At 36.1% G+C, this 26,621-nt stretch overlaps 1 protein-coding gene across 6 annotated transcripts in view; it reads left to right on the forward strand.

Annotated features, from left to right (window-relative positions):
• Positions 1 to 26,621, forward strand: part of FRY (FRY microtubule binding protein) — a 205,115-nt gene that overhangs the window by 135,203 nt on the left and 43,291 nt on the right. For all 6 annotated transcript variants that reach the window (XM_018071108.2, XM_018071105.1, XM_018071106.1 and 3 more), the window contains 14 exons: positions 613 to 767; positions 2,938 to 3,037; positions 3,335 to 3,506; positions 5,221 to 5,477; positions 7,354 to 7,500; positions 11,288 to 11,456; positions 11,839 to 11,929; positions 14,295 to 14,377; positions 17,547 to 17,697; positions 18,256 to 18,359; positions 21,747 to 21,932; positions 23,837 to 24,035; positions 24,637 to 24,758; positions 25,607 to 25,794. In XM_018071108.2, the coding sequence (XP_017926597.1) occupies positions 613 to 767; positions 2,938 to 3,037; positions 3,335 to 3,506; positions 5,221 to 5,477; positions 7,354 to 7,500; positions 11,288 to 11,456; positions 11,839 to 11,929; positions 14,295 to 14,377; positions 17,547 to 17,697; positions 18,256 to 18,359; positions 21,747 to 21,932; positions 23,837 to 24,035; positions 24,637 to 24,758; positions 25,607 to 25,794 (2,124 nt within the window). The remainder of the gene's footprint in view (positions 1 to 612; positions 768 to 2,937; positions 3,038 to 3,334; positions 3,507 to 5,220; positions 5,478 to 7,353; positions 7,501 to 11,287; positions 11,457 to 11,838; positions 11,930 to 14,294; positions 14,378 to 17,546; positions 17,698 to 18,255; positions 18,360 to 21,746; positions 21,933 to 23,836; positions 24,036 to 24,636; positions 24,759 to 25,606; positions 25,795 to 26,621) is intronic.

Genomic DNA, 26,621 nt, shown 5'->3' on the forward strand with positions numbered 1-26,621 from the left:
TGTTTGATGTTCCAGTACTATCCTATACAATCCAAACCTTACTTGTGTTGTGTTTGTAGCAGTGATGGTAGTAGGATAAAGTGACACAAGGTCCTTATGGAGAGTTGTTAGATTGTATGGTATAGTTGGATTAAACGTACAAGTTTCATACCCCCGGGCTTGCAAAAGGTATCTTTCTTTGTCTGCCTTGCTTCTGCATTAGTCAAAAGAAGAATAAATATGAAGGCGTGTCACTGTGAAATTCTCAGGAATTAGGAAGTCAGTTAAGTCAGTTAATCAATATAAATGTAAGTTGCCCAAGAACACCTATCAAATGTCGTAGATTTTCCAAAGACTCTGCTTTTTTCTGTGCTGTACTTTGGAAACTTTATATTCATTTTGGAAAATTTATTTCATTCATGTAATCTTTGTACATAGAATTTTATTTCAAGTGAGGAGTATTGAAACCTGAGTCACATTTCAACTCTGCCCTAAAATAAATTTATTATAAATTTTGTGATTTCTTTTTATGTATTTGAATTCTCAGTTGTCCCCATTTTGCCTATGTCACTCTAAACAATTTAGAGAATGAACATATCTGAGCCCATTAATCATGTTTCAACATTTGCTCAGGTTCATCAGCTTGGTTGTGAAGTTGTAGTCCTCCTGCTGGAACTGAATCCTGATCAAATCAATCTCTTCAACTGGGCTATAGATCGATGTTATACGGGATCGTACCAGCTTGCCTCTGGATGTTTCAAAGCCATTGCAACTGTGTGTGGAAGCAGGTATTAATTAATCTATTAATCTATGCTTTCAAATGTAAAGAAAACTGGAGGTTCAGCTTCTGTTGTAAAGGCTTCTTGGTCATACTCTTATGTTCTATCTTCTCAAACAATTCTTGGGGACTGTAACGCTTTATTTTCATGAGTCTGAAAACAAAGTGATGTGTTTGGTAGAAGATGCTCTTACTGTATATACATTTAAAATCTGTGTTATTTTGATGCTGTTTTGCTCAGGAAGATAGAAAATAGCCACATGAATGTAGGTCATAAATCTCCACACACCCCCCAATGGCTAGGCTTCACGAACAAAGATTTGGGAAAGGCTCTATCCACATTTGTTACAAGCACGCTGGTGGCTAATAAAGCCAAGGTTGTAAATCGGGTTTCAAAAGATTTGGCATGGTTTTTAATTTAATTTATAAAAGGAAAAAAATGTTTTAAATGTTAATAGCTTTAAAGTCATTATTTTGACTTCTTGTTATCTACAAAGTCATGTTCTTTTTCTGACTTTCAGTTAATTTGTTTAGTTACTTTTCTGTCAGCTGGTATCATTACTGCAAATGCTGAGCAAGCACGAGCTACAAGAAGACATGAATAGAAATATTGCTTTTGTGTCAGGCCTTCATAAAAATCTATCCTTTTTTAATTTTTTAAAGACAAAATTTATAGAGAAATTCAATAATGCAGTAATTTGCATCTAATTAAAATACATCTGAAAATTTACTCTCTACAAAAATAATTTGGCAAGATGTCTGATCATCATAGTTCAATATAGAAATACTTGGCATATAGCAAATCAAAACAAATCAAATATTTTAGAATTATCTGCAGAATTCTTCTGTTCTTACAGGAGCAAATAGACTAGAGACTGCATTATACTGAGATTTTTAAAATATGAATGGATTTTTGTGTTTGCAAATTCAGTTATGTTAAGGGATGCTTTTTATTTTAGAAACACAGAAAAATATCAGGTTTTAAGCCAGTCTTTTTTCCTCACATTGTGTTACCTATGCCACTGTGTCCTAAAAATTAATCTTTCCCATACTTACAATAAAATATTACTGTAATTTCCCATATTACAGTAAAAATTGAGAGTATGATTTGCATGATTTACTTTGAAGGGAAAGTCCTATTTTTAGCAAGTTGAGAATTTTTATTAATATTTGAAAGCTGTTAAGAGTTTTTCCTCTATCATCTATCAAAATGTATCAGGAGGCCACTGCCTAAACTACTAGTGAAATGAGCAGTAATGTATCTCATTGATGATGCCTGTCTGACTTTCTACATAAAAGCTACTTCCCTTCTTTTTTTCTTTTTTTAAATTTACTTTTTAAACTTAGTTGAAGGTCAAAGAGACGGGTGTAGAGCATGGATTGCAGCTAGTTTGGAATTACCAAGAATGTCCCATGCCACACACACGTATCTGCCGTATTAAAAAGTCCATGTAGGCATTCTGCAGCCATCCAGGAGCTGAGATCTAGGATGAGAAATTGATGGTTCACAATGGAATCAGGTGCATTTACAAATCAAGAGTAGAAAAAGGAAAATTATTTTAGTGAAAATCCAAATGCTGTGACATGGGAATTCTTCTTCTGACAATATTTTCATTAACACTTTGATATGTTTAACCCTACCGTTGAAGTTGACTTTATAGATAGCAGACTTTTTCAATCAGTTCATGTTTAATGTTTGAAAACAATTTTGATAGAATTGTCTAACACCTCAAAATATTCACGTCAGAGATTTCATCTTTTGTCCAAAGGGACTGTTTTAATTGCAACTTGTCTAGAGAAGTACTTTATTACTGGAAGTTTTCATGCTACCTGTTTTATTTCCTGGGTGTTGGCCTGTTCTGTTAACAGTTTATGTTATAAATTAAAATAAATTGACAGTTATAGACACAGGTATTGCCTTTCTCACTGCGGATAACTCAATGCATTCCTAAGCATTAGTCTAAGGTAATTACAAATAATCCTTTCTTTCTTCCCATTCTCCAGATGGCCCTTTGATCAAGCAGCATGTATTCATAACAGCTCCCTTTCACATATTCTGATGGTAGAACAGAGAAAAGAAAGATGACATTTTCTTTAGACCATATTCCATAGTAAATTAGAGTGAATATAATCTGCATTCCTCACCAACATTCACAAAAATGTACTGTTTATTCTTCTAGGAACTATCCTTTTGATATAGTGACGCTTTTAAACTTGGTGCTGTTCAAGGCATCTGACACCAACAGAGAGATTTATGAAATTTCCATGCAACTTATGCAGGCACGTATCAGCTACTTTTTTTGTCCTCCTATCTTTGGAGGTTGTTTTGAGAAATTCTTATAAAGCACTGTTTATTTGCGTTTTAGTTTTGTTTTGAAAATAAACAATCAGTTTTGTCTTGGCTATAAATACTTATGGGAGTATTTATATAAAAATGAATGTTATAGTGTCTTTCATATTTGGAGAGTATACTGTGAAGCATATAGAATGTTCTCTGATAGCTAAACTTGAAATGCTGACATTTTGTGAATTAATGAAGTTTTGTCTCATTTCTTTTTTTTTTTTTGTCTTTTATAGATCCTTGAATCAAAGCTTTTCGTTTATTCAAAAAAGGTAGCTGAGCAAAGACCAGGCAGTATCTTGTATGGGACGCATGGTCCACTGCCACCTCTTTACAGTGTCTCACTTGCCCTTCTTTCATATGAACTAGCAAGGATGTATCCTGAACTTACCCTTCCACTTTTTTCAGGTACCTGTATTTATATGACATATTATCTGCTTTACACATTTGTACAAATGGTGTACCGCTACCATTTTGAACGACAATTCTGTTTATAAATGTAACTTGACCTGTTTTTATTCTGGTTCAGATTTAGGAATACAATATATATTTCCTAGAAGTACTTATGCAAAGTACAGAAACCCTGTTTGGGGACTCTCTTCCACTTATGAGATCTTAGGGTAATTTTGAAATTACAAGTGCCCTGAATGAGTTAAAATGACGTTGGCAAACTCTACTATCATGGGTTCTCATGTGATTCCTCTTACGCATGCATTTATAGAGATGATGCTTGTGAGGATATAATTCTTCATTTTATATAAACATGACTTTAATTTTGGGCAGATTGATTGCCTGTGTCCAGTTTTACCAATTATTTGAATGACTCTTAAGCGATCTCTACCTTCTGTTATTTGCCACATAAGCATGTCTCAGCATTATTTTAATTTTATCAGAAATACCTTTTTTCAGAGTTACTGAGAAAAATGTTAAAGAATGAGACCTGCAAGAGCACAATTCAGAATATGCCCACTCTGAGACCATTCCTGGGAACAATGATGTTTTGAGACATATCTGTCTGTTTTCATTAATCTAATGTATTACTCTACTTTTTAAGTAACCGAACAAAAATGTCTGTAATCATGGGAATTCTTACTGGCTCTTAAAATCCATTTATGTTTTTTTTACTAAGTCTGTAGGGGCTGGAGGGAGGGTAAAGGCACATCATCCATTTCTCAGTGCCCAAGATACCAGGAGTTATAAATAGCTGATGTAAGGAAATTCTGATGGCTCATTTATCCTTAAGCAAATGTTGTTCATTAGTACTGTTATCGTCTACTCATGTTGCTGTATCATTTAAAAAAACTCTCATATACAATCTGAGACCCTTTCTGTATGCATCTAGAATCATAAGGAGAGACAACAATATGTGTCTTCAAGATTTTTAAAAACCAGGCAGCAGTTAAAGAAAGGAAATGTTTACTGTACTGATTTTACAGAAGAATTCTGGTAAAGAGAGATAATGTGGTTCACTTTGGCAGGAAACTGTATTTCTTATCCCAGATTTTCCAAATCCCTTTACCTTACAGTGTCAGTTCTTTTTTTATATACTATATAAAAGTGCTGTATACAAGCACTCCTGGACTGACAGCCAACTGAATTTTATAGGCCTTCCCACAGGAAATAAGACCCCAATATATGCAAGATGGCTTTTGTAAACTTGGTATAATAAATGCCTTAATATTTAAACTATAGATTGGAAACCTGGAGGCCAATGGGACATGTGCAATTCTGCAGAACACTTTTGTATGTTAATTCTAATTCTCTAGAAGTTCTTGGAATTCTAGAATAACCACCAGTAATTTAATTACCCTTTTTCCTTTTTATTGACATCCACTTCACTTAATACATAATATGGCACAGTAAAAAGGGGTGAGTTTCTGTGTCTAAACTTAGACTATGTTAGTTATTTTGGACAGAAGACCTGACCAGTTGCTTGCTGTTGTGGAATATTAAAGCAATGTTTCTCTTCAGGAAGCTCAAATACATGGTTTTGTATGCTAGTGGTGTGCAAGGTAAAAAACATCAGGTAGTCTAACAAACATCAGAAATGTGATTTAAACAGTGTATTTAAGATTTCCTCCTTAAATTAATACGTTGTCCTTTTCAACTCTTACTGTTTTAGAGGTGAGCCAGCGATTTCCAACTACACATCCAAATGGAAGACAGATCATGCTTGCGTATCTGCTACCATGGCTTCATAATATTGAACTTGTAGACAACAGACTGCTCCTCCCTGGTTCGAGCCCTACCACTCCAGAAGATGAACTGAAGGACAAGGATGGGGAAATAGCAGTCACAGGCGGACTAAAAGGCAATGGCTGGGGCTCACCTGAGGCCACCTCACTGGTCCTTAATAATCTCATGTATATGACAGCCAAGGTAAAAAAAGCAAATCAAACTAAGAAACCAACCTGTAAAACCCTTCCCTCCAATACCAATAATTTTGCACTGGAAGAGTTTTATTAAGGACAATGCTAAAACTGTTCTCTTTCTAAACATGGACAAAGAGTGTTTCATCCTTTAAAAAAACCCCACCTTAATAGTGAGAGCATTAAGGAGTACTAATGGGGGTTCTAAGTTCAGTTCCCTCATATATCACCTCCTGGGTTAATGTGTAAGGCAGCAGATGAAAGTTTATTTGGGGGTGAGAATAAGCACCTGGAATTTGTCCTACTGAAACTCTTGTACTTTCTAGGAAACACTTAAATGTTCTTTAGAAAAGGGAAAAGGGTAAAATGAGTATAAATTTCTAAAGTGCTGGTTAAAGCATTTTTTTGCATAACGGAAAGTATTTTACATCACAGGTCCTGATAAAGGACCAGAGACCTTTTGTCCAGTAACTTTTTAATGTAAAATGCCTAAGGAGCTGTTGGAGAAGATACTGAGAATCCATTTTTTTACCTTCTCTTTGCTGAGTTGCAGGCTGCCCTACTAGTGTGCAATGCCTTCTCTGGCACTGCTTCTACCAGATTTAGTAGATGCATCTAAACTGCTAAATACATAAACTCTAGAAAGAAATGCCTGGTACCTATGTCATATGAGACAGAGTGGTTCATATTTCCTAACCTGCTCAGGGTTAATCTTCTCTCAAGCAGACTGTCTGTTCCACACTACATAGCAGTTGATTCTGAATCTTGCCTCATGCTGAGGGCCTCTAAGGAAAACATAATAATTATTTTGTGTGTGTTTTGTCATATGACCACATCTGAAGTAATGTGGGGACTGTGCTTCAACCCACCAGCATGTTTGTTTGATATCCATTGCATATGCAGGGCACGATAGTGGCTTTGAATAATCTGATGATATGGAGTCTCTAGGATATTGTTAGTGGAATTTTATGGGTTGAAAACAAGTGTGATGCAGTCCCATCCTGACTGCCTGTCAGCAGCAGTCCTTGGAGTAAATTGCTTCCAAAACCACACAAAGTCTTGGTTCCAGAGTGATTAAGTATGCTTGCTTCAAACCATATGGTTTGACCTAGTTTTGAGGCTATCTGTGTGACAAAGGGACTGGCACCTGGAAGTGTCAGTGTAGATGACAGTAGATGTAGATATCAGTGACAATGTAGATGTAGCTAATATGTATTATATCATTTTCAGTAGGATAGCATGATTTGGAGATTGCATCTCCTCTGCTAGTAGAATGTCAGCCTGGGCGGTGGTTAAAACAGACTTCTCAAAGTGGGAGGCAAAAATTTTACATAGGAAACAGAACAGCTTCAATTCTAGACTCCCACATAACTGGATGCATGCACTAAATATTTGACTGACTGGACAAAAGGGAGTAATTTCTATAACTGTGTATTGCAAAAGAGAGTAAAAACTGCTCATTTCCAATGTGAAAGCAAAGGCCCATAAAATGCTTAATTCTGCTAGGATTTACTGGGAAGAGAGGTTCCCATTTGTCCACTACTGTGAAGACTTAAGCACTTAGCACAAACATGCAGAACTTTGGTTACTTGACAACTCTAAAGATGAAACTTAATAAACTGCTTGGGTTTCACTTTTTGAATTTATATTCCTTAAGAATTTTTTTTTCTTTTTTTTGTGATTTAAGTCCTTCTGTGGATCGGGACCTAAATGCTATTAAATAGAATTTATGCTCTGAAGTCTGTCAGATAGATTTTGAAAATAATGTTTTGTAACTTTTTACATCATTTGACTGTAGATTTTGCATTAGAAAATGCTCGAAAAGAGCATGCTTTAGTTTGGAAGTCTGTGTATTTCAAGAAATGTATGCTTATGATTCTTTACAGTATGGAGATGAAATTCCCGGACCGGAGATGGAAAATGTCTGGAATGCTTTGGCCAACAATGAAAAATGGAGTAACAACCTTAGGATAACGCTGCAGTTTCTCATTAGTTTGTGTGGTGTTAGCAGTGATACCATCCTCTTACCTTATGTAAGTGTTTGCACTTTATTTTATTTGCTGTTGTTTACACAGGTTTTAATAAAGAAAATAGCTATCACCTGCAGAAAATGAATTTATGTATCAAAAATAAGAAATATCAACGTATTGCTTAGCACATTGTACAAAATTAAATGTCAGGAATAAAAGAGCCAAAAAACTGAAATTAAAGACAGGAATTGAGTACTTCAAATCTCAGTCTTCAGCAGTGGAGCACACCTCATGTCAAGTAGGAACTGGGCTTCTTCCAAGCAAAGAGCAACTTTACATGTCACTGTATGGGTACAGTAGCAGAGATGGGTCATAAATTGCCCGAATGAATTGAAAAAAATATTAGAGATATTTTTTCATTACAGACTTTCATAAAAATATGCAATTTGTATATATATATTTAATTTTTTATTAAAAAGATAGAATGGCTGTTCTGTGATTAAATAACTTGCGTGGAAAATGAAGAGAAGTAAAAATACTAAATGCTTATATTTTTTCTCAGTAATCAATTAGTTTACAAAGCTATTAGTTAAATTTTGAAAGTCTATTAAACAATGAATGTTGTATCATGAATGGGACATAACATGCTATGGTCTTATTAGCTTATTTGTTGTAAATATTTAGCTGTTCTTTCAGAAAAGCATGCAATTTTAAGAAAGTGATGCATTCTGTTCTCCTGTAACCAACTAAGGCTTTCTGTGGGACATCTGAAGAGACAGAAGATAGTTAACCTTTATAAGCTCCTTACCATATCAACTTCTGCCTTTGGATGGCTGTCATAAATTATATAATGGTTCCTGTAATATGCAACTCAAACTGTGTTGGATATTGTTGTTATTCCAGTTAAAATAAAATGAGGGCTGTCTGAGAAAAGCAGGATAGTTCCATTCCCATGTTCCCTATTGCTCAGTTGCTGGGTGAAACAGAATCTAAATTTAGTAAATTTTCCAGCACAATTACAATATGCTGTTTTATAAGTTAACCTCTTTCTATTGATTTCCCTGAATTACATTCAAAATTACTATTAATGGGATGAAACTTGGCTAAAAATCCTCATAAACATACTTCATTTAGAGTTACTGAAATAATAGTTTGCTTAAAGTGCTTAAGATGACTGCTATACATAATGAAATAAAGAAAATATGGAAGCCCATACAAATTTTCAAGATGTTGTTATTGTGCCATAGGCATCCTGTTTGTTTCCTTTTATTTGTAGAGTTTACTGTTCTGTAGTCTCAAATCAGTGTATATATATGCCTCACTAATCAAAAGAGGAAAAATTTGACAGTAGAGTTGATGTAAGAACAAGCTCAAGGTTTGTATGAGAGGAAGACAAAGGGGTTCATCCCAAATATCTTGAGAGTAATTAAGATCTTTCCATCAGTTGTGACAGAGGCTCTCCATTCAGTGTTGACCATGCTTTGAAAAGGAGGGTAGACGAGAGACCTCCCAGGTTCTTTCCAACCTGACTGATCCTACACTCTGTTACAGACTTGGCATTAGGCCCAAAGGTGGTCTCCATCAGGAGGAGCTATGTTGGCAGAGAACAAGTGGAAAGCACAGAGATAAGACGCAAAATGAGGGCTGTTAAATTTCTGTCAGCTTACAAAAGGAATAGGGGCAGTTTTCTAAGAGGAAGGAGTATGCTGAGTATATGTCTAACACCTAACTTTGTAGCCTGACTCCTAAATAGCAGGCTGGTGCCTGCTAACCCTGTCTTGTCTTGCCCAGGAGCCCCTCACATACATTATCCTCCCCTCTAGATACTTGCCAACCCAAAGCTTTCAGCACCTCCTTTTTCCAAAACTGTTGCCATCCCACAGCTCTGAGCAGCCAACCTCAAACCCCCTCCTACCCAGAGCACTTCTTTCTTCAAATTCTTTCCTTGCCTCAACGTCTTGGCTCTCACAGCTCTGTCCTCCTCCAGGACAGTAGAGCAATCTGTTTTGGCATATCCAGCTTCAGCTGCTCAGTATCTCCTGTTTTGCCTGTGGGACTTTTCTGGCCTCCCTCCCAGGCTTCCAGTGGCTGTTAACAAGACACTCAGGTCTTCATTGGTGGCGGCAGGTGACAAGGTTCCTGTGTTTTCTGCCACACAGTTAGTCCGTGCTTTGTGATGTTGAGTTAAAAGTCTGATTCTCATATTTTGCAAAATCTGAAAAAAATTTCAGCTTCCGTAGGAAGCCTGACTGTGCCTATGAGTCACCCCTTCACTGATAGCTTTGTCTGGAGTAGGAAAATACACTGGGCTTATCACACGCATCTGCTCAATGTTTTGCTAATGCCCTGGAGTTTACAGATAAGAAATCATACCTAACTCTGCTAACTACACAAGACTGCTGATACCATAAACATGTGTCTTCCATTACCATGTTATCCATTAGATAACAGATACAGATTGCTAGACAATGCTAGCAAATAAAGATCATTTGGACAGTTTATCAGCACTGTTGCAGGTCACCTGGGCTCAAAAGACCACAGAGTTGCAAGATTGCCAGTTTACCCATCTCCTTTTGGAGCCCCCTGTACCCCAAGGCAGTCACCAGCTGCTTTGTGCCTTCAGCCATCTGTTCTGCCTGTATGGGTTCAAGCCAAAAGCATGGCTGACTCACTTTATTTTTAATCTTTTTCTTCATCAACTAAATTAATTGCTTTGTCTCTTATGTTTCCTTTAAGAATTTTTTCCCAGTGCCCCAGTACAAATTGCTGAGCAGTCCATTCTTTCACATTATGTACTGAAAGATTTCTTAGAATATTTATAGTTCAGAAACTTCTACAGCAAAGACTTAGTGTGACCCCTTCAGGGGTGAGAGAAGCTGAAAAGGGCACTGTGAACCCAACCAGAAATGAGCCTCAGAAAGGAGATGGATTTGTATCTAGAAAGTCCCTGGGAAATTTTTAGCACAATAGAGTAAAAGAGACATGGAATATGTGCATTTTCTCTAGTTTAAGCAAAAAAAAAAAAAAAAAAAAGAGAGAGAGAAAGAGGAAAATGAAGCAATTAGGAAGTTATTTTAATGGAAGTATTTAAGAGTATAAGAACAGTTATACTTGGTGAGGCCAACAGGCAGTTCAGTCCAGTATTTTAGCTCCCCTGTAAGCATCTATTTAGGGCCATCTTTAAAAACAAGCAGGCAAGCACAGAGGAATGCTTCCCCATATGGTCCACCAGCTCCAGCACTTAATGAATCAAATGGGTTTGAGTTGGAGAGTGTCTGCTTTTACTAGCCATCAGGGTTTTCTTCCTCAAGAATTCATCCTAATTTGATCTCAGTATTTCAACAGCCCTTATTGTTGCAATGCATACAATAACTTTTGAGGTCTTGTTAAAAGATTTATAGAAATTTCCAGAATTTCTGTAAATGATACTCTCAGATTTTTCAAATCCAGATACATGAAGTCTATGTACATAATTGCTCTACCTTTCTTCCATTTGCTATTACTTTGCTTACAGATATAATAAGTAGCTACTTAGAGCCTGGTTTATTGTTTGTGGCTACAGCTATAGTTTTGTAGATGTGTATGTTATATGTTTATATACCTAAACATCTCATTGTGAATGGTAAGCAAAAACTTTGAGGTAATTAGATCACAGATTGACTCTGCTGGAAAAATGATGTTGATGTCAAGGTGAAAAGTTTTATTTCTGTGTGAACTGTATGTGGTTTTGATATCTGTCCAGGAGCAACACTTGCATTCTGGATCCTTTCAGTACTGCAGTGTAACATTTATTGGTTTCTTTGGAAATTCACTTTAGTCAGAATTTAATAACTGTTGTCTTCTTCTCTAGATAAAAAAGGTTGCTATATATCTGTGTCGCAATAACACTATTCAGACAATGGAAGAGCTTCTTTTTGAGCTGCAGCAAACCGACCCAGTGAACCCGATAGTCCAACACTGCGATAATCCTCCATTTTACCGTTTTGCTGCCAGCAACAAAGCCTCAGCTGCAGCTTCTGGTATGACCTCAATGTGTTTTCTGTTACACTCTGCAGTAGTCAAATATACTTAAGAACCAACCCCATATTTACCCTTGTTAGTGTTTTGCCAAATTCTTGAAAAACGATAGGTTATGTCACTTTGGAATGAGCATAGTTTAAGGAGTGGAAGAATATTACTACGTTAATCTACTCCTCAAAGCATATAAACTTTACACCATTCAGCCATGCAAGCAGGTCCTAGTTTGTAGAGGTGACAGTGTTCATTCATATGTGCAAGTACTTGCAGGATGATCACTTTGACTGTAGCTGCTAAAAAACCCTTTAAGTTATGGTCTTTTATTGCTTTGCAAATAATGTCTGCTGTGTGTAACAGGTGTTCTTACTGACATCTCATACACAGGAACCACCTCTAGCAGTAACACTGTTGTAGCTGGCCAAGATAGTTTTCCTGATGCGGAGGAGAACAGAATGGTGAAAGAGACTGATGAAAGGTTTGTGGTTTGGGTTTGTTTTTTTCTCCAAAATGCATGTGTTTTCCTAGGCTAAGGGTGAGATGTTGGATAAAAGTCTGCATTGTATTGTGAGGAACTCTGATGCTCAAGCTGATCCTAAATGGTGATACATCCTAGTATGTATAAGTTTTTTTAAAAAAGCTATTCACAGGATTCTAGTTCCTGACTGTTGTTTAATAATACATTGTAAAGAAACAACTGTTGAACCTACATTGATTGAATCATGCTAAGTAGATCATGGGTTTTTAGGGGTTATCTACAAAGGAAAAAGGAAATCAAAAGTGTGTATCAAATAGTGACTGCTCAAATCTTTATGAAAAATCAGTTTTGATCACACCTTTCGATTTCATGGACAGTGAGTAAAATTTAGTTTGCAGTTTTGTATCCATGACCACAAGGACACCTCCTTTGTCTGGATAAAATATCTTACAGAGGAAAGCTATGTAAAATACTTTGCTTAGAAATCATATATTCAATGTAGACTTTGGCTTCTTATGATACATACTGAAAAATGATGAATGAATAAATGCAAAGCCTAAGGGTCATCAGATCCTCGAGCACAGACAGATATATATTGTTTCTCTCACAGAAACCCTCTTAGTTTTGTAAGAGAACTTCGAACGGCTTATAATAGCATTCATCAGTAAGTGCATTAGTATTACATTAATCTGTTGTTGCTAATAGTCACTAGTATCACTTCAGTGGTCCAACCCACCTTCCCTAGGCTCCGAGCACAGAGACAGTTATGTGGGCAAACCTTTCTATACTTCAGAACCTTTTTAATTACTTGCCTTTTACGTGTTACAAACATGAGTAGCATTTTGTCAGGTTAGTTTTATGTGTCTGCTAATTTAAATGTCAGTAAAAAATAGCACTCAGTACTAAGTAAGGTTTCAAACTGATAATAAAGCAGATTTTACTGTGAATGATGTTTTCAGCATATGCACTAGAAAGGAAAATAAAAACATTTTTCCTCTGAATTATTTTTTTATTATTCTTTAGCTAAATTTTATGGCTATATAGTTTTAAGTTAGATTTTTATTTAGTTGATTTTCAGGCAAGTTGAGCAAACATCTCCTACTGTACTTTCAATCTAACTGTGTTTTCAGGGTTTCTTGTCTTATGTAAGTTTTAAATGTGACTCCAAAAATGTTCTTAGCATTCAGATTTATCAGAGACCATATGATAAAAATAAAAGGAAAATTATAAAGTTCTGGCATTCTGGTTCCTGCTGAAAGACACCTCAGAAAAAAATGAAAAATAATTTACCTGAATTCATTGCTGGCATTTATGTTACCAAAGAAACTGGAAGCTGTAAGTGCATCTGCATTTCTAAACCAATGTGTCAGTCTTAGAATGTCCATTAATATTGACTTCATGCATCAAGACATATGAAATAATGAAGGTCATAGATAGAATATCGTGTATTAAGATGGCTCATGATGCATTTTTGTAATTCACACAAGGAATTTATTGTGTCCTTACGAGACAGACGTGCTTCGGAAACAGTGTAATACATCGATGTATAGTGAAATACCCTGCACTAAGATGTGTGCACATTAGTAAAAAATTGAATTGAATGTTGTCTAGAAAACCTTCGGTTTTGTTTCATTTGATATATGGTTATTTGTAATTAGGTTCCTAGCTTTGCAGAAGTGGTGATGTTTTTAGATCATCACTAGTGTGTGAGACCTCAGTATGGCTCCTCTCGCTCCACTTCAGGCCTAGTTACCCTGACAGCACAAGGTGGAGGAAGTCAAAGGAGATCACGAATAAAAGTTAGCTGGCAAAAAGTAAAAGATCTGTGGCAGATTTGAGGACAGCTGTGAGCAGTTTTTTCTGGCTCTCATAGCCCTTAACTTCTCTGTTAGGTCTGCTCTGGCAGTTGCTGGATTCTCCTGTGGAAAGGGGATCTGCTGAAGCTTTTCCTGCTTGATACCTGGTGTGGGTTTGGCTTTGGACTATCCAGTCAGTTACTGCTTTAGCAAGTTGGGAGAATTTTACCCATGAACATGATCTGTGACAAAATACTAGCTGTGGATTCAGTTCAGCCTTAGCAATTTCTTGCTTCAAGAAAACCACATGTTTGCAGCATAAGAATTTCCCTTTGCTAAATTTTAAGAGCTGTTAGAACTTCTCAGAAACTGACTGCAAAATCTTTCGTGGAAAGAAACAGCATTGTATTCACATTGCTATCTACTCTTGTGTAAAAGTGCAGCTGTCAACTCCTGTATAAAAATGCATACTTAAGGAAATGCTTTTTCTGTTTTTAGAGTAAGCATGTAGTCCAGATGTTTGATGTCAGTCTATGTTTATAATGAAGACTTTTTCCTTGTATTTGAAGGTTCAGTAATGTAATCAGAGCACATACTCGACTAGAATCAAGGTACAGTAATAGCTCCGGAGGATCTTACGATGATGACAAAAGTAAGTTTTATTATTCAATTTGATGAAATTTCTGGTGTTTTGGTGGGAGAGGAAAACATTCTGATGTCTGGCGGAGGCTCTCTGTTTAAATTCTTTATAAATAGAAATGTAACAAATGTAGCTTTACCATACAGGGAGTGTCCTTATTTTACCTTCATACCTCATTTAATTAATTTACTTTGTTTAATCTGGGCTCAGTCAAACCTATTTGAAGGCCAGAGAACTTCACAAAAGGCAGCAGCAAAGAATCCTCTGGACAGTAACACATTGAGCCTTTTGTACACGGCAAAGCCAACTAAGAGCATTATAGCAAGTGCTTTGAATTGTGTCATTTGCCAGTATATCCCTCCAAATCAAGTGCTGTTACAAGAGCATGAAAAGAGATTCAGGAATTTCCAAATATGAGATCTTATCTCCTCTTTAGCTTTTGTATGCCCTCTGCAACTAGTTTCTGGCTACACTGTGCAAATGTGTATTAGTGAACAGATTGAGATAGGGCTCCTGAGCACGCTTGTTGTTCTATATGTATTTCTGCAAAATGGACTGTAAATAGACACTTGGTGCTCAGCAGATATTCCAAAGAAAAACAGTGTCAACTATTGAACAACAGTGTAAAATTTATGAGTTGGATTGCTTGGCTTCATTTTTTGATTGAATTGTAAAGAAGGCAATTTAGAGATTTCAGTTAGGCCCTAACCGAACGTAAATAAGGCAAGACCTTGTTATTGACTTTCATCTCTGGCTTGTTAAAGCCAGGTCAAATAATATATAGGCCATAATATCTTGGTTTGGTGCTACAGACACCATTTTGGAACAGTATTTTGACATAAGAAGTAAAGATTTTAAATATGCTTTAATCTAAGTAATTTTTGGCAATACTCATCTGCAAAATATGCAAACACTGTCAAATACATTACAATGGGATAATTAAATGTATATTAGAAACTATTATTCATAATTATGAAGCACAATATTTACAAAATATTGTGTATGTACAAACTTGAGTATTTAAATACACAAAAAAGTCTGTAACATCTTAAACTCAGTAGGTCCTAGTACACTTGTCTTGGGTTTTTTGTGGGTTTCTAGTGCTGCAGCTACTAACAATTCTTCACCAGATGTTATCTGGAGCACTGATGCTAATCTGATCTGCATTAACAATCTTTCAAAGCAGAACAATATTTATATTATCAGAACAACCCTCAAAAGTTGGTGGGTTTGACAAGAGCTTAGAGTAATAAAAGGTTAAAAAATACTGAAATTTTCTTTGCTCTTTTGGAATGTCTCCTCAAACTAGTGCCCAAATGTTTTTTTCCTGCATGTACATGCAAGCTTCCTAGTACGATGAATATTTATGCAAAGTGTGCTTCGCCTAGGGATTCCTTTAGCAAATATATGAATACCTACATGTAAAATAAAATGCATTTTACTTAGCTGCTCACATTTATATAAAATTCTAATAAGAAAGAGCAATTCTTATACCATTCATCATTCTACAAGATACATAATGCAACTTCCATTAAGCTACAAAGGAGTTGCTTGTATGGCTTCTTTCTTTTCTCCAGTCTACTTGAACATACATGTATTGCTGAGGATATAAACAGGGAACATAACTCTGCAGCACAGAAAACGTTTTGTTCGGATAAGGATTGCATGTTAAGCTTCAAAGTGCTTCTTTGTTCCTTTTTCAGTCTGTACATAAACCTGTGAAAACATGAGTGAGGATCTAAGTCTCAGTGTGAACTTCATGAAGCACTATGCTGTTAAACACTTAAATAAGTAGTACCTGTGAAAAGCATCTGGCAAACATTATCTGGTTAATTCTTACAAGATGAATATGCAAAAATGCTGTACTTTGATACATTATTAGGTCAGTTTTTTCTTTATCTGTAACTAAGCAATCATCCTCCAGATGAGGATCTAAGTAGAGGTCTAAATCATAAAGGTCTAAAATGTTCCTTGAAAGACCAGCACTGAAGAATGGGAATTATAAAGTTGCATTTTAGAAATAATTGGAGAAGCAGCTACTGCATTAAAGGTCTCCTGAAGATCTGGGCTGAAGATGTTTTTTCAAAACTAAGAATTGATGTGCATTAGAAATAGCTAGCTCTGATACTTTTGTAGGCATCAAAACAATTTCTTTTCCCGTGGGAAAGCTGACAAGCATCAGATGCATGCTGTTAAAAAAAAAAAAAAAGAAGAAAGTGCTGAGAGTTTCAAATCTACCTAAAATACAAAAGTGAAACAAAATAAAACCAAAACAAACAAGCAAACAGAAGCCCACAAAACTCCAAACAAAAACAAAGCAGAGCAAAAAATAACACTAATTAAAAATTCATAAAAGACAACGTTTGGGTGTATGTCAAGAACAGACCTGGAAAAGTTACTTTCCACAGCAGCGTATTGCAAACTGCTAGACCTCCGAAATAAAAACTGACCAGTGGGAAAATCAAAAGGAGTGAGAGGGAACAAAACACAGAAGAGATTAACAAAACTGTGCAGCTGAGAGAAGACAGAAATTGTTGGACATAACTTACTTGACCCACATCATTGCAGATAAACAGGTGGAAGAAAAAACCCTAATGCTCATTAACAAACAGCACCTGTCATAGTGAAGCAAAGTTAAATATGAGAAATTCAAGAGATAATTCTTCCCTGTTGAAACAAAATTGCCCTGAAGATGTTTTTTGCATTCCTTATGCCTCTTTGCTAATTCAGGACATTTAACTTTGCCTTTGTAGCATTGCTCAGCAGGGCACTGGTGAGGAGTTGCAAGAATGTGTCACTGGTACTCTGCTCCTTGCAGCAGATGGCTTCTGACAGCAGCTTTGTTGGCTGAACTTTTCTCTCATTTTTGAAGAGAAAGTCCGTTGCTTGGTGCTTTGTGATCTGGATCCAAAGCTACTAAGGGACAGCAGGCATTCAGCTGCCGCTCCTACCATTCAGTGCTGTCTGCTTAGAATCTCTTTAATTTCCATCAGCATGAAAGAGGGATTAAAAATGCATCACTTGTTATTGAACACAGGAATTTGCAAACATCATGGCATCTTATCACATTATTCCAAACAGCTGAACTGATACGTTAGCATAAAATCTATTTTAGTATTTCTCAAAAATGGATGACCAGACTTGGGTTTTATACACTCTGTTTTAATGATTTTCCATGCAGACGATCCTGTTTCTCCATATACGAGCTGGTTATTGAATATTGTGGAAACCAAACAGCCACATCCCCTGCCTATGCCTTACAATGGAGGGTGTTGGGCACCACTTGTGGACTACCTCCCAGAAACTATCACACCCCGGGGCCCCCTTCATAGGTGAGCAGTTTCTCATTCTGACATTTCAGACAGTGTGATGCTTCCTCTTACTAGTTGACCAACACCAATTCAACTGTCCCACCACTCAGAACATCTGAAAATCATACATTAAATTTCTGCTGATTTCCAGTGCAAAAACTAACTTGCAATGAGAGCTCTCAACTCTACCAGATTTCTACCAGAAAGTCTATTTACAATGTAGGACATTGCTGGTAAGAATCAGACTGAAGAAACAACTAAAACAGAAAGGAAAATTTCTCTCTCCAAAGCCTTTGTGCCTGTTATTCATAGGGCTTTGATCTTTTATTCTAAGTAGGCTATGTGTATTCTGAAATTCCTTTTTGACATAATTTGCATTGACAATAATAGGGTTTTTTTCAGTAATGGGTACTTATCTGCTTGATACCATAACTAAAGTGCTTCAGCATTAATCATGTTGGGAAGAAATGCAATAAATTTGAAAATTTAGAGATTGTTTATTTCTTCAGAAATAGGCATCATTGTACTGCTTTCCCATTTCCAAGACATTTGAAACTGATAATGTGATTTAATTTCTAGGTGCAATATTGCTGTCATCTTCATGACTGAGATGGTAGTGGATCACAGTGTGAGAGAAGATTGGGCTCTTCACCTTCCTTTGTTGCTACATGCTCTCTTTTTAGGTAAAACCAACAGAACAAGAAACAAAGAATAAATGTACTCCCATCTTTTTACTTTAGTTTTGCTGAAGCTATAGAGCTGTGTTTCTTACATGTTTTGATTATGACCTCCCCCTCCACTTAAAAAAAGCCCAAGGGAATTATGGTACATGAATTAGTCTCAAAACTTTGAAGCTTTTGAATATTTTGGCGAATTTCACCCAAATTTGAGAGATGTGTAGAAATTTGAAAATGATTGACTTCCTAAAATATCTCTAAAAACACATAGCAGGTGAAACTCAAGCCCTTGTACAGTTTGGTTTGTGATAGCAGTCTACACATGCCTTAGGCCTGGAGTACACACGTTGGTGCTGTCTCTTGCCTTTGCAAAAATACTCTGTAAGAGATCCAAGATTACTGTACTGCAGAAGTAGTGGAGTAGGACACAGACCACTGGAAAGCAAGCTTTATTAATTGCATTGCTAATGGAATACTTTATCTCTTATGTACCTGAGCATAGAGGCACTGCTTTTTCCCCACTGCTGTGTCTGTTCCTGATTGTAACACAGTTCAGCTGGAAGGTGTTAGCTTTCCTGTCCTCCTGTTTAACATTACAAAAAGTGAGTGGTCTAATTTTTTAGCACACAAGAGTATTTAGCATTATAAAGCCATTCCTTAACTTTCATGGTTGATAAATAATAGTGTTCACAAAAACCCACAGCCAGACAGTTGTGAAATAAATTTATTATAGCTGAGATCGCAGTTCACTTCTCATTCAAACAGCATAGTTACCACTAAGTCTATTCATGGTCAGTCTGGGAAGAGTCTGCTGTTCAGCAGACAAGAAGAGATTAAACTGGGAGGTTACAGCACAGTGGTAGAAAACAGTGTAAGTTGAAGAAGATAATTCATTCTCCTTTTATGCTACTCTGTCACCAACTGTTCTGTTTGAATTTTTTTATGAAATGGGATTTTTTTATATCAGTATATTTATTTCACAAACTTCTGATTAAATGCAGGACTAATAACCAGGACTGTGTTGGATGGGACTTCCAGAGTCAGTTTCAATAGGATATTTCACATATATTCTTCACTTAAAATTTAAATTTATTTTGTGGCTGCCCATAACATTTTTTTCCTTCTTTTTTTATATGTCTGTGAACTTACCAAGAAAACTGGATCAAGTTTATGGATCAAATCAATAACCATTAACTGATCAAACATCTTTAATGTGATTTGTAACAAGTGTGAGAAAACTGGTGCTTACAGTTAGAAATTCTCACAAGAATACAGGAATAACAAGACAGAAGTGGTATGCAGCAGCATGACCACTTTAGTTAAGGCAGCTTTAAGGAGCCATCAGGGAGCCATGCAAACAAACATATGCAAAAATAGTTAAGACACTAGTAATCCATTATAAAAATGTCTTTAGTTATTTGTTTGTGCAATAAGGTTTCAACATTACATTTTTTTAATAAGAAACAAATAGAAATTTATAAATAGCATTTGAAACAATCTCTTCATTAAGAACTCCCAATTCTAAAATGTGAAATTAAAGCTAAATATAACTGGTAACTGAGTGTAACTGGTTTAGTGGTAACTAGAGTGAGATCACAGCTTTAAGACTTTAAGGTAAATTTCTCTAGAGCTGCTACACCTTCTGTGGAAAATTCTTCTATGTTTTGTAGTAGAGTTCTTGTGATGTTTTAAGGATGTTATGTTATATGCTAGCCAAAGGTATGATTGTGATTGAAAATCAAGTATTTCTGTCCTGTTGGTATGTCAATAGACAGACAGATACATCTGACCAAAAAGGAAACTTGAAACTAGTATAGTGGCTAGCTGGAGAGCAAATATCCTTTCATTTATTGGAACGAGAAAATACTTAAATGAAAGAATTTTGCAATTTATGTGTGTTTAATAGCCTAACAGATGGTTTGTAGTAGTGATAGTGGAGAGGCATACTGCTGGTGTGAACCTGCCTATGTCAGAAGGACATGAAAATCACTGCTGTTTAAAATCTCTTTTGCAACCAATGTGAAATGAGTTGAGCAGCTAGACTTTTTCCCCATGGAAATGTTTCCACGTCACAGAAGTTTACCCTCTCAGGAACGCTTCCAAAGTAAAGAAGGGCCCAGCACTGGACAAGCACAAAGACTAAACTGTCCTTCTCTTATAGTTAGAAGATCTGTGCCAAGACTTTCATACAGCCCTGGGGTTTCATAGGATTTCAGTCACAAGTGTTGCCAATATAGAATTTATCTTCAACTAGAAGAACTTTTTACATCCTTTCTGATGTATTTTAGGGTAGGATGAGTTCATTGTCTCCTGGTAGGTGGAAGGAAATGGAGAAAGGAGAATAGGAGCAGAAACCTGAAGAAGCTGAAAAAGAGGGTGGGCAGGATGCCTGCATTTTTTTTTTGTAGAGGCTGTGGGCAGAGGAGTAAGAGACCAAGAATCACAGGACCTCCAAAGAACTGCCCTTAGGAGCCAAAGGCACACTGTTCAGGCAGTATGAGCAGCTATTTTTGCAGGCCAGCAAGAACCAGCATGACTGGAGTATATTAGAAAACACCTGACTTGAAAAATCTGTTGGCTGCTGCCATTTAGAGTAATGAAGGAGCTGCTTTTTAAAGAGGAATATATCCTGAGAAGAGAGGAGCTGAAGAAGTTAAAAAAGTAACTTTTTCAGCACTTAAACTACTCCTAAACAGAAAAAAGTACTTTTAAATATCTTGAAAGGTACTGAAAGAGAATCAAAAAGAGATTACTACAATAGAATGCAGTTTATTTTACAAACATCATTTTACAAACATACAAGTTTCCCTCATATTTGTAATTCGTGAATTATTCAGGCTGTTTTAAAATCTTACAAACAGCAGTAGTGTAAACCAGATCAGTCTTTCAGTGCTAACCTTCAGTTTCAGTTCTACACCCTCTGCTAGGGGCTAATATCTCATGCTACTCACTGGTAGCTGAAATTCATTTTTAAGTGATTTGTCTGTCAGTTCCTTTCTTAATAAATCAGTATCTACCTCTTACAGTTTGCACTCATTCTAAACCTGATGTCTGTGCAAGAAAGCCACATACTGTGGTAAGCAATGTAATTACAACCACCATCATGAATTCCTTACCTTTAGAGGTTTGCCAAACCTGTCAAATTAACACTGCACTGAGACAGAATGTATAAAGTTGTATTGCCACTCATTGTTTGTACCTCTTGTATGGGACCTCAGTCTGGAAACTGATTATACACAAGTAACAACAATAGTAACTGTGTCTGAAAATACTACATCTTTTGTTTGTTTGTACTGTTGTCACGGACTTGCCTTGTCATTTTCACTATTTCTGGAATGTGAACTTGTTTATTATTACTTCATATTCAGAGGTTGCTGTAACCTTTTCATTTAGGCCTTGACCATTACCGCCCGGAGGTCTTTGAACACAGTAAAAAGTTACTGCTTCACCTTTTGATTGCATTATCTTGCAATAACAACTATCAAGCCATTGCATCAGTGCTGCTTCAGACCAGAGAGATGAATGAGACCAAGACTCTGACAGTACAACCGGCATACTTACCTGAATATCTTTACACAGGTAACAAAGCAAGAAAAATAAGAGAACATTGCATTGTATTGTCAGGTTTTTGAAAGTAGGATTACTTTTCTAAAATACAACAGTTTTGATAAATCAAAGTAGTAAAGTGGAAAATAAGAACAGTAATATTAACTCCATGTGAATGCTATTTATTATTAGATAACTTTTCATGATAGCAGGAAATTTATCTAATGTAAGGCATAATATATAATGTAGTATTTTAAAATTAATAGGCCTAATAACTTCTTGACTCCCCCCTCAGGGAGCCAAGACTACTTTAAATGAGGGCAATCATTCCTCAACCTTCTAAAGAAATTAGTAAATAATTCCAACACAGAAAGAGACAGGGATATGCAGCTCAGATTTTCCATTAAGTTAAATTTCACATGATACACACCCTCCTTTGTATCACAGATACACTTAATTTCTGTCCTGAAATCTGTTTCTAGATTAGGAGGCTTACTTCAGACCTCTGCTGAGATCAGTGTTCTGTTAACTTTTACCAATTTACCTTTTTTTAAGGGGTTGGTTGGGAACAGTCTGTAGAAAGCTGCTAGCTAGATTTGCTGTTGTCATAATAATACCAAAAGCAAGTGTACTATTGAAATTTGAAGGGTCATAGAGCCAATATAGAGTTATGGATGTAGGATTACTTGTCTGGGAGAGAGTGAGGAACTTCACCATACATTGAAAAATGAAAAGGAAATATTATCAAATAAGTGGCATTTCCATGGTTCTTTAGGAATATAAGTGATAAGTAATTTGGCTTTATAAAGAATATTATGTGATAACTTTTTTTTTCTGAGACACAACAAAGTTATTTTAAAGTGATGTGTAGACAGGATAGTTACTTCAGTTTAATGAATGTTTTGCCAAAGAGGTTTCATTCTGAATAACGTATATGCAAAATTACCTCACACGAATTTCCTGTCTCAAGTTAGGTAGATTTCTTTTCCAGTGCATGTCTGTGGATTATTAAATACAGAATAAAATTCTTACATTAAAATTATATTACTGCTTTTATGCCAAAATGAAAAACTGTTTTCATTCCTGTGTCTGAAAAACATAATTGGTACCCTGAGTATGGGCCTCTTAAGTCCAAGAAGGTGTCAAAACTTGGTATTCGGACTCTCTTTTGAGCAACTAATATAAAGAGTGAGAGTGTGGGTGAGTAGCTATAGCAAAGAATCCTAATTGAAAATACTTAAGCTCAGGTTTGTCAGGCAAATGTCAGGCAACTAAATTAAGAGTGTCATGATCTGCAGTGGGTTTTGTCCTGCTCTCATTCTTCTCACAATGCCTTTTTATCTGTTGTAGATACAGCCTAAGATGACTAGCAGTCTAACCTTAGTTTCTAATTTCAGCTCTGAAACTGTGTGTCAAGGTTTTGATCTAGCAGAACACTTATTCAGATGTTTAATCCTAATGTGGAAAAAATTTAGTATGAGTAGTCCAGTGGTTACAGTTACTAAAGGTGAACAGAAGCCTTAAACATTTGTCTTTGTTTCCACTACATTTGTAAAATTAGGGCAACATAATTGTCCTAATAATTCCACCTTGCAGAGTTTTTTTCTTCATCAAACTAGTCCAGAAAATTGAGCTGAACTTTATATGCACTTTGCCAACTTCTAAATTCACTTTACAAAAAGTAACACTTCTGAATGTAAAAAACTTTAATATTTTTCATTTTATGTTGAGTTCTACACCTTTAAAAACACAGTACCATTTTCACTCCCATCAGCGTTTGAGGGTTGTTGTATTCCGCAGGTTTTCCCCATTTCCCAACAGAAACAGTAGAATGTTTCTGTTGCTGACTCTGAAAAGAGTTGCTTGGCAGACACTTTAATCTGTAACACTTGCCCAACAGTGCATTCCATCTTTATCTCCTCCCTTTTGGCTGGCAGGTGGCTTTGACTTTCTGCGGGAATACCAGTCATCTCCGGTGCCAGACTCCGGCTTGAGCTCCAGCTCCACCTCTTCCAGTATCAGTCTGGGAGGCAGTAGTGGAAATCTGCCACAGATTACACAAGAAGTTGAGGACATGGACACTGCTGCTGAATCAGATGAGAAAGCAAACAAATTAATTGAGTTCCTGACAACCAGGTAATGGAGATAAGCAGAGGATATGTTTGTACTCGAAATGCATACTTTCATGTAACAACTTAAAATACTCTAAGGAAAATTACTGAGCTTATACAGTAATTACAGACTCCCATTCCTCTGTTACTGATACTAATTTTAGTAGGTAGGTACTTCAGTGTCAGGAAAAGCAGAAAAAAATCTTGTCCAACAAAGTGTTTAATTGACTGATATTATTATGTTCAGCAATGAACTAATGGAAGAAGACAGTTTTATTATTATAAAAGAAGATAGAAAATGTACAGGGTATAGTGAAAGGCCATAGTGAGACTAGTATTAACTACCAACTACAGCCAGCAGATTCTAGGCACACTGTTAAATTAAAGAACAGGGATTTGTTTATCCTGCTCTCTAAATGGTATAGCTTATATTTAAGAGAGAGATTTTGTAAAATACAGCGTAGGAGTATTTATTTACTTGTATTTAAAATTCTGTTCAGTTGCATGTTTTCCAGGTCATGACCCTGTAAATATCTAAGTGCCTTTACAGATTATATCTTTTAACCGATTACATTTATTTCAGATAACTCAAAGAAATCTTGCACTTTGTTATGTATTTCTTTAAGGGCATTTGGTCCACTTTGGTGCCATGAAGATATCACTCCCAAAAATCAGAACACCAAGAGTGCTGAACAGCTCACTAATTTTCTGCGCCATGTTGTATCTGTATTTAAAGATTCCAAGTCAGGTAGTAAATCTTTTTGCTTTTATAACTAAAGAAATATTCCCTCACAGTCACACTTAATATTTATTCTGTGACTTAGTAGATCTGCTTATGCAGAAGCACAACACATATGTCTTAACAAGGATGCATAACATATGAAAGAATTGCTTTAAAAAAAGTCGTGTTAGATTAAACTGTGGCTAAATGTTAAATTGAGTACTTCTTCAAGGCTGTTGGTAGAAAGCCTTTTGATTGATTCTGCCAGATAAAATCTCCTCTATGTATTTACCTGTTGGTAAATACATCACAGCTACTCAGTAAATGTACTTCAGCAAAGTTCTTCAGGCAATAAAAGTTTAGTTTTCACTTATTATGTTTTTAGAACTTAGGAAATGCACTGATTGTATTTCGAAAACCAACACAGTTGCTAATTAAATATCTTCAAAGATCAAAGCAGAATGCAGCATCAGTATTTATATTAAAGATCTTATCCAAAGCCTTCTGAAGCTAATAGAAAGACTCCTAATATAATTTGGCTTTCAGTTTGGGAGTCTTCAGAAGTTACTCTCTTTCTGCCAGCAAGATTAGTGGTTGGCTTGAAAGTTTGTCCATGAACAGTAAAAAAAAATAAATCAGATTACTAATTTTAGACTCAGAATTTTGTTTTACAGTTCATTTTCTTGCATTCTGTGTGAAATAAATGTAAGCAGTGAGAAATTCTCCAAAACACAGACATTTCTGCACCTCCATTTCTCACAGGGTTTGCGGGATATGCTAACACGCATATCCTCCTTACAGAGTAGGCTCAGCTGTTTATGACCCACAGTAAAGTCTGTCATAAAAAAAAATTGACATCCTATTCTTTTGCTTAGGTTTTCATTTGGAGCAGCATCTGAGTGAAGTTGCTTTACAAACAGCTCTTTCAAGCTCTTCCAGACATTATGCAGGTCGCTCTTTCCAGATATTCAGGGCCCTAAAGCAGCCCCTTTCTGCACATGCGTTGTCTGACCTCCTGTCAAGATTGGTGGAAGTTATTGGAGAGCATGGAGATGAGATTCAGGTATGCATATGTACATAATGCTTCTTAGTACTGTTGATTCAATGTATACTTAATTTAAAATTAGCATTTTAGCAAGGGTGTTCTGGAGTCGAATGATGAAGAGTATAATGTGGCCTTAGAAAAGGTTACCTCTGAGTTTACTGAATTCACATGTGCATTACCTAAACCTTCGTCAGGCTGTTACAATCTTAAATACCTCTAAGAGAACAGCTAGAAAATATCTAGTATTTGTCACTCAAACTGAAATCTTCATGATGACCATTTTTCCCTTTCAACGCTATTAATTTGAGCTTAAGGAATCCACCTGCTGATGTAATCTGACGAGATGAAGTAGACACCATCTCATTCCTTAAATGTTAACATCTTTTGAAATAAAGAAATCCACCCCATCTGTAATAATACAAAGCCTGCACTGACTTAGTTTGATACAGACCTTTCACCTTTCACTGAACTGTGATGTTCATTCAGTTTAGCTAAACAGACTGAAATTTTACCATCAGAGACTGTTTATTGCAAGATTCAAGACTTAATAAAGAAAAATACTTACTCTTAGTAAGAAATAGACTGACATCACCTCCATATTTTACTTAGGTAATGAAACTGCCACAAGATGACAGTAATATTCTGTCACAATTGCTTGTGGAGAGTGTAAATCACTAACCTGCAAGTCAGAGGTTTGGTGGGCCATTGCCAATACCCTGATGAGATATGTGCTCTTCTTGCATACCTTCATAGATCATTTAGAGGCAGAAAATAAAACACATTTGTAGTGACATTTTAATGTTCAGGGCAGTGGCTTTGATGTGAATGTTGTTCTTTTTCAAGAG

This window comes from Manacus vitellinus, unplaced genomic scaffold, assembly GCF_001715985.3.
Source record: "Manacus vitellinus isolate BGI_N305 unplaced genomic scaffold, ASM171598v3 scaffold_2_pilon, whole genome shotgun sequence".
Classification (NCBI taxonomy): Eukaryota; Metazoa; Chordata; class Aves; order Passeriformes; family Pipridae; genus Manacus; species Manacus vitellinus.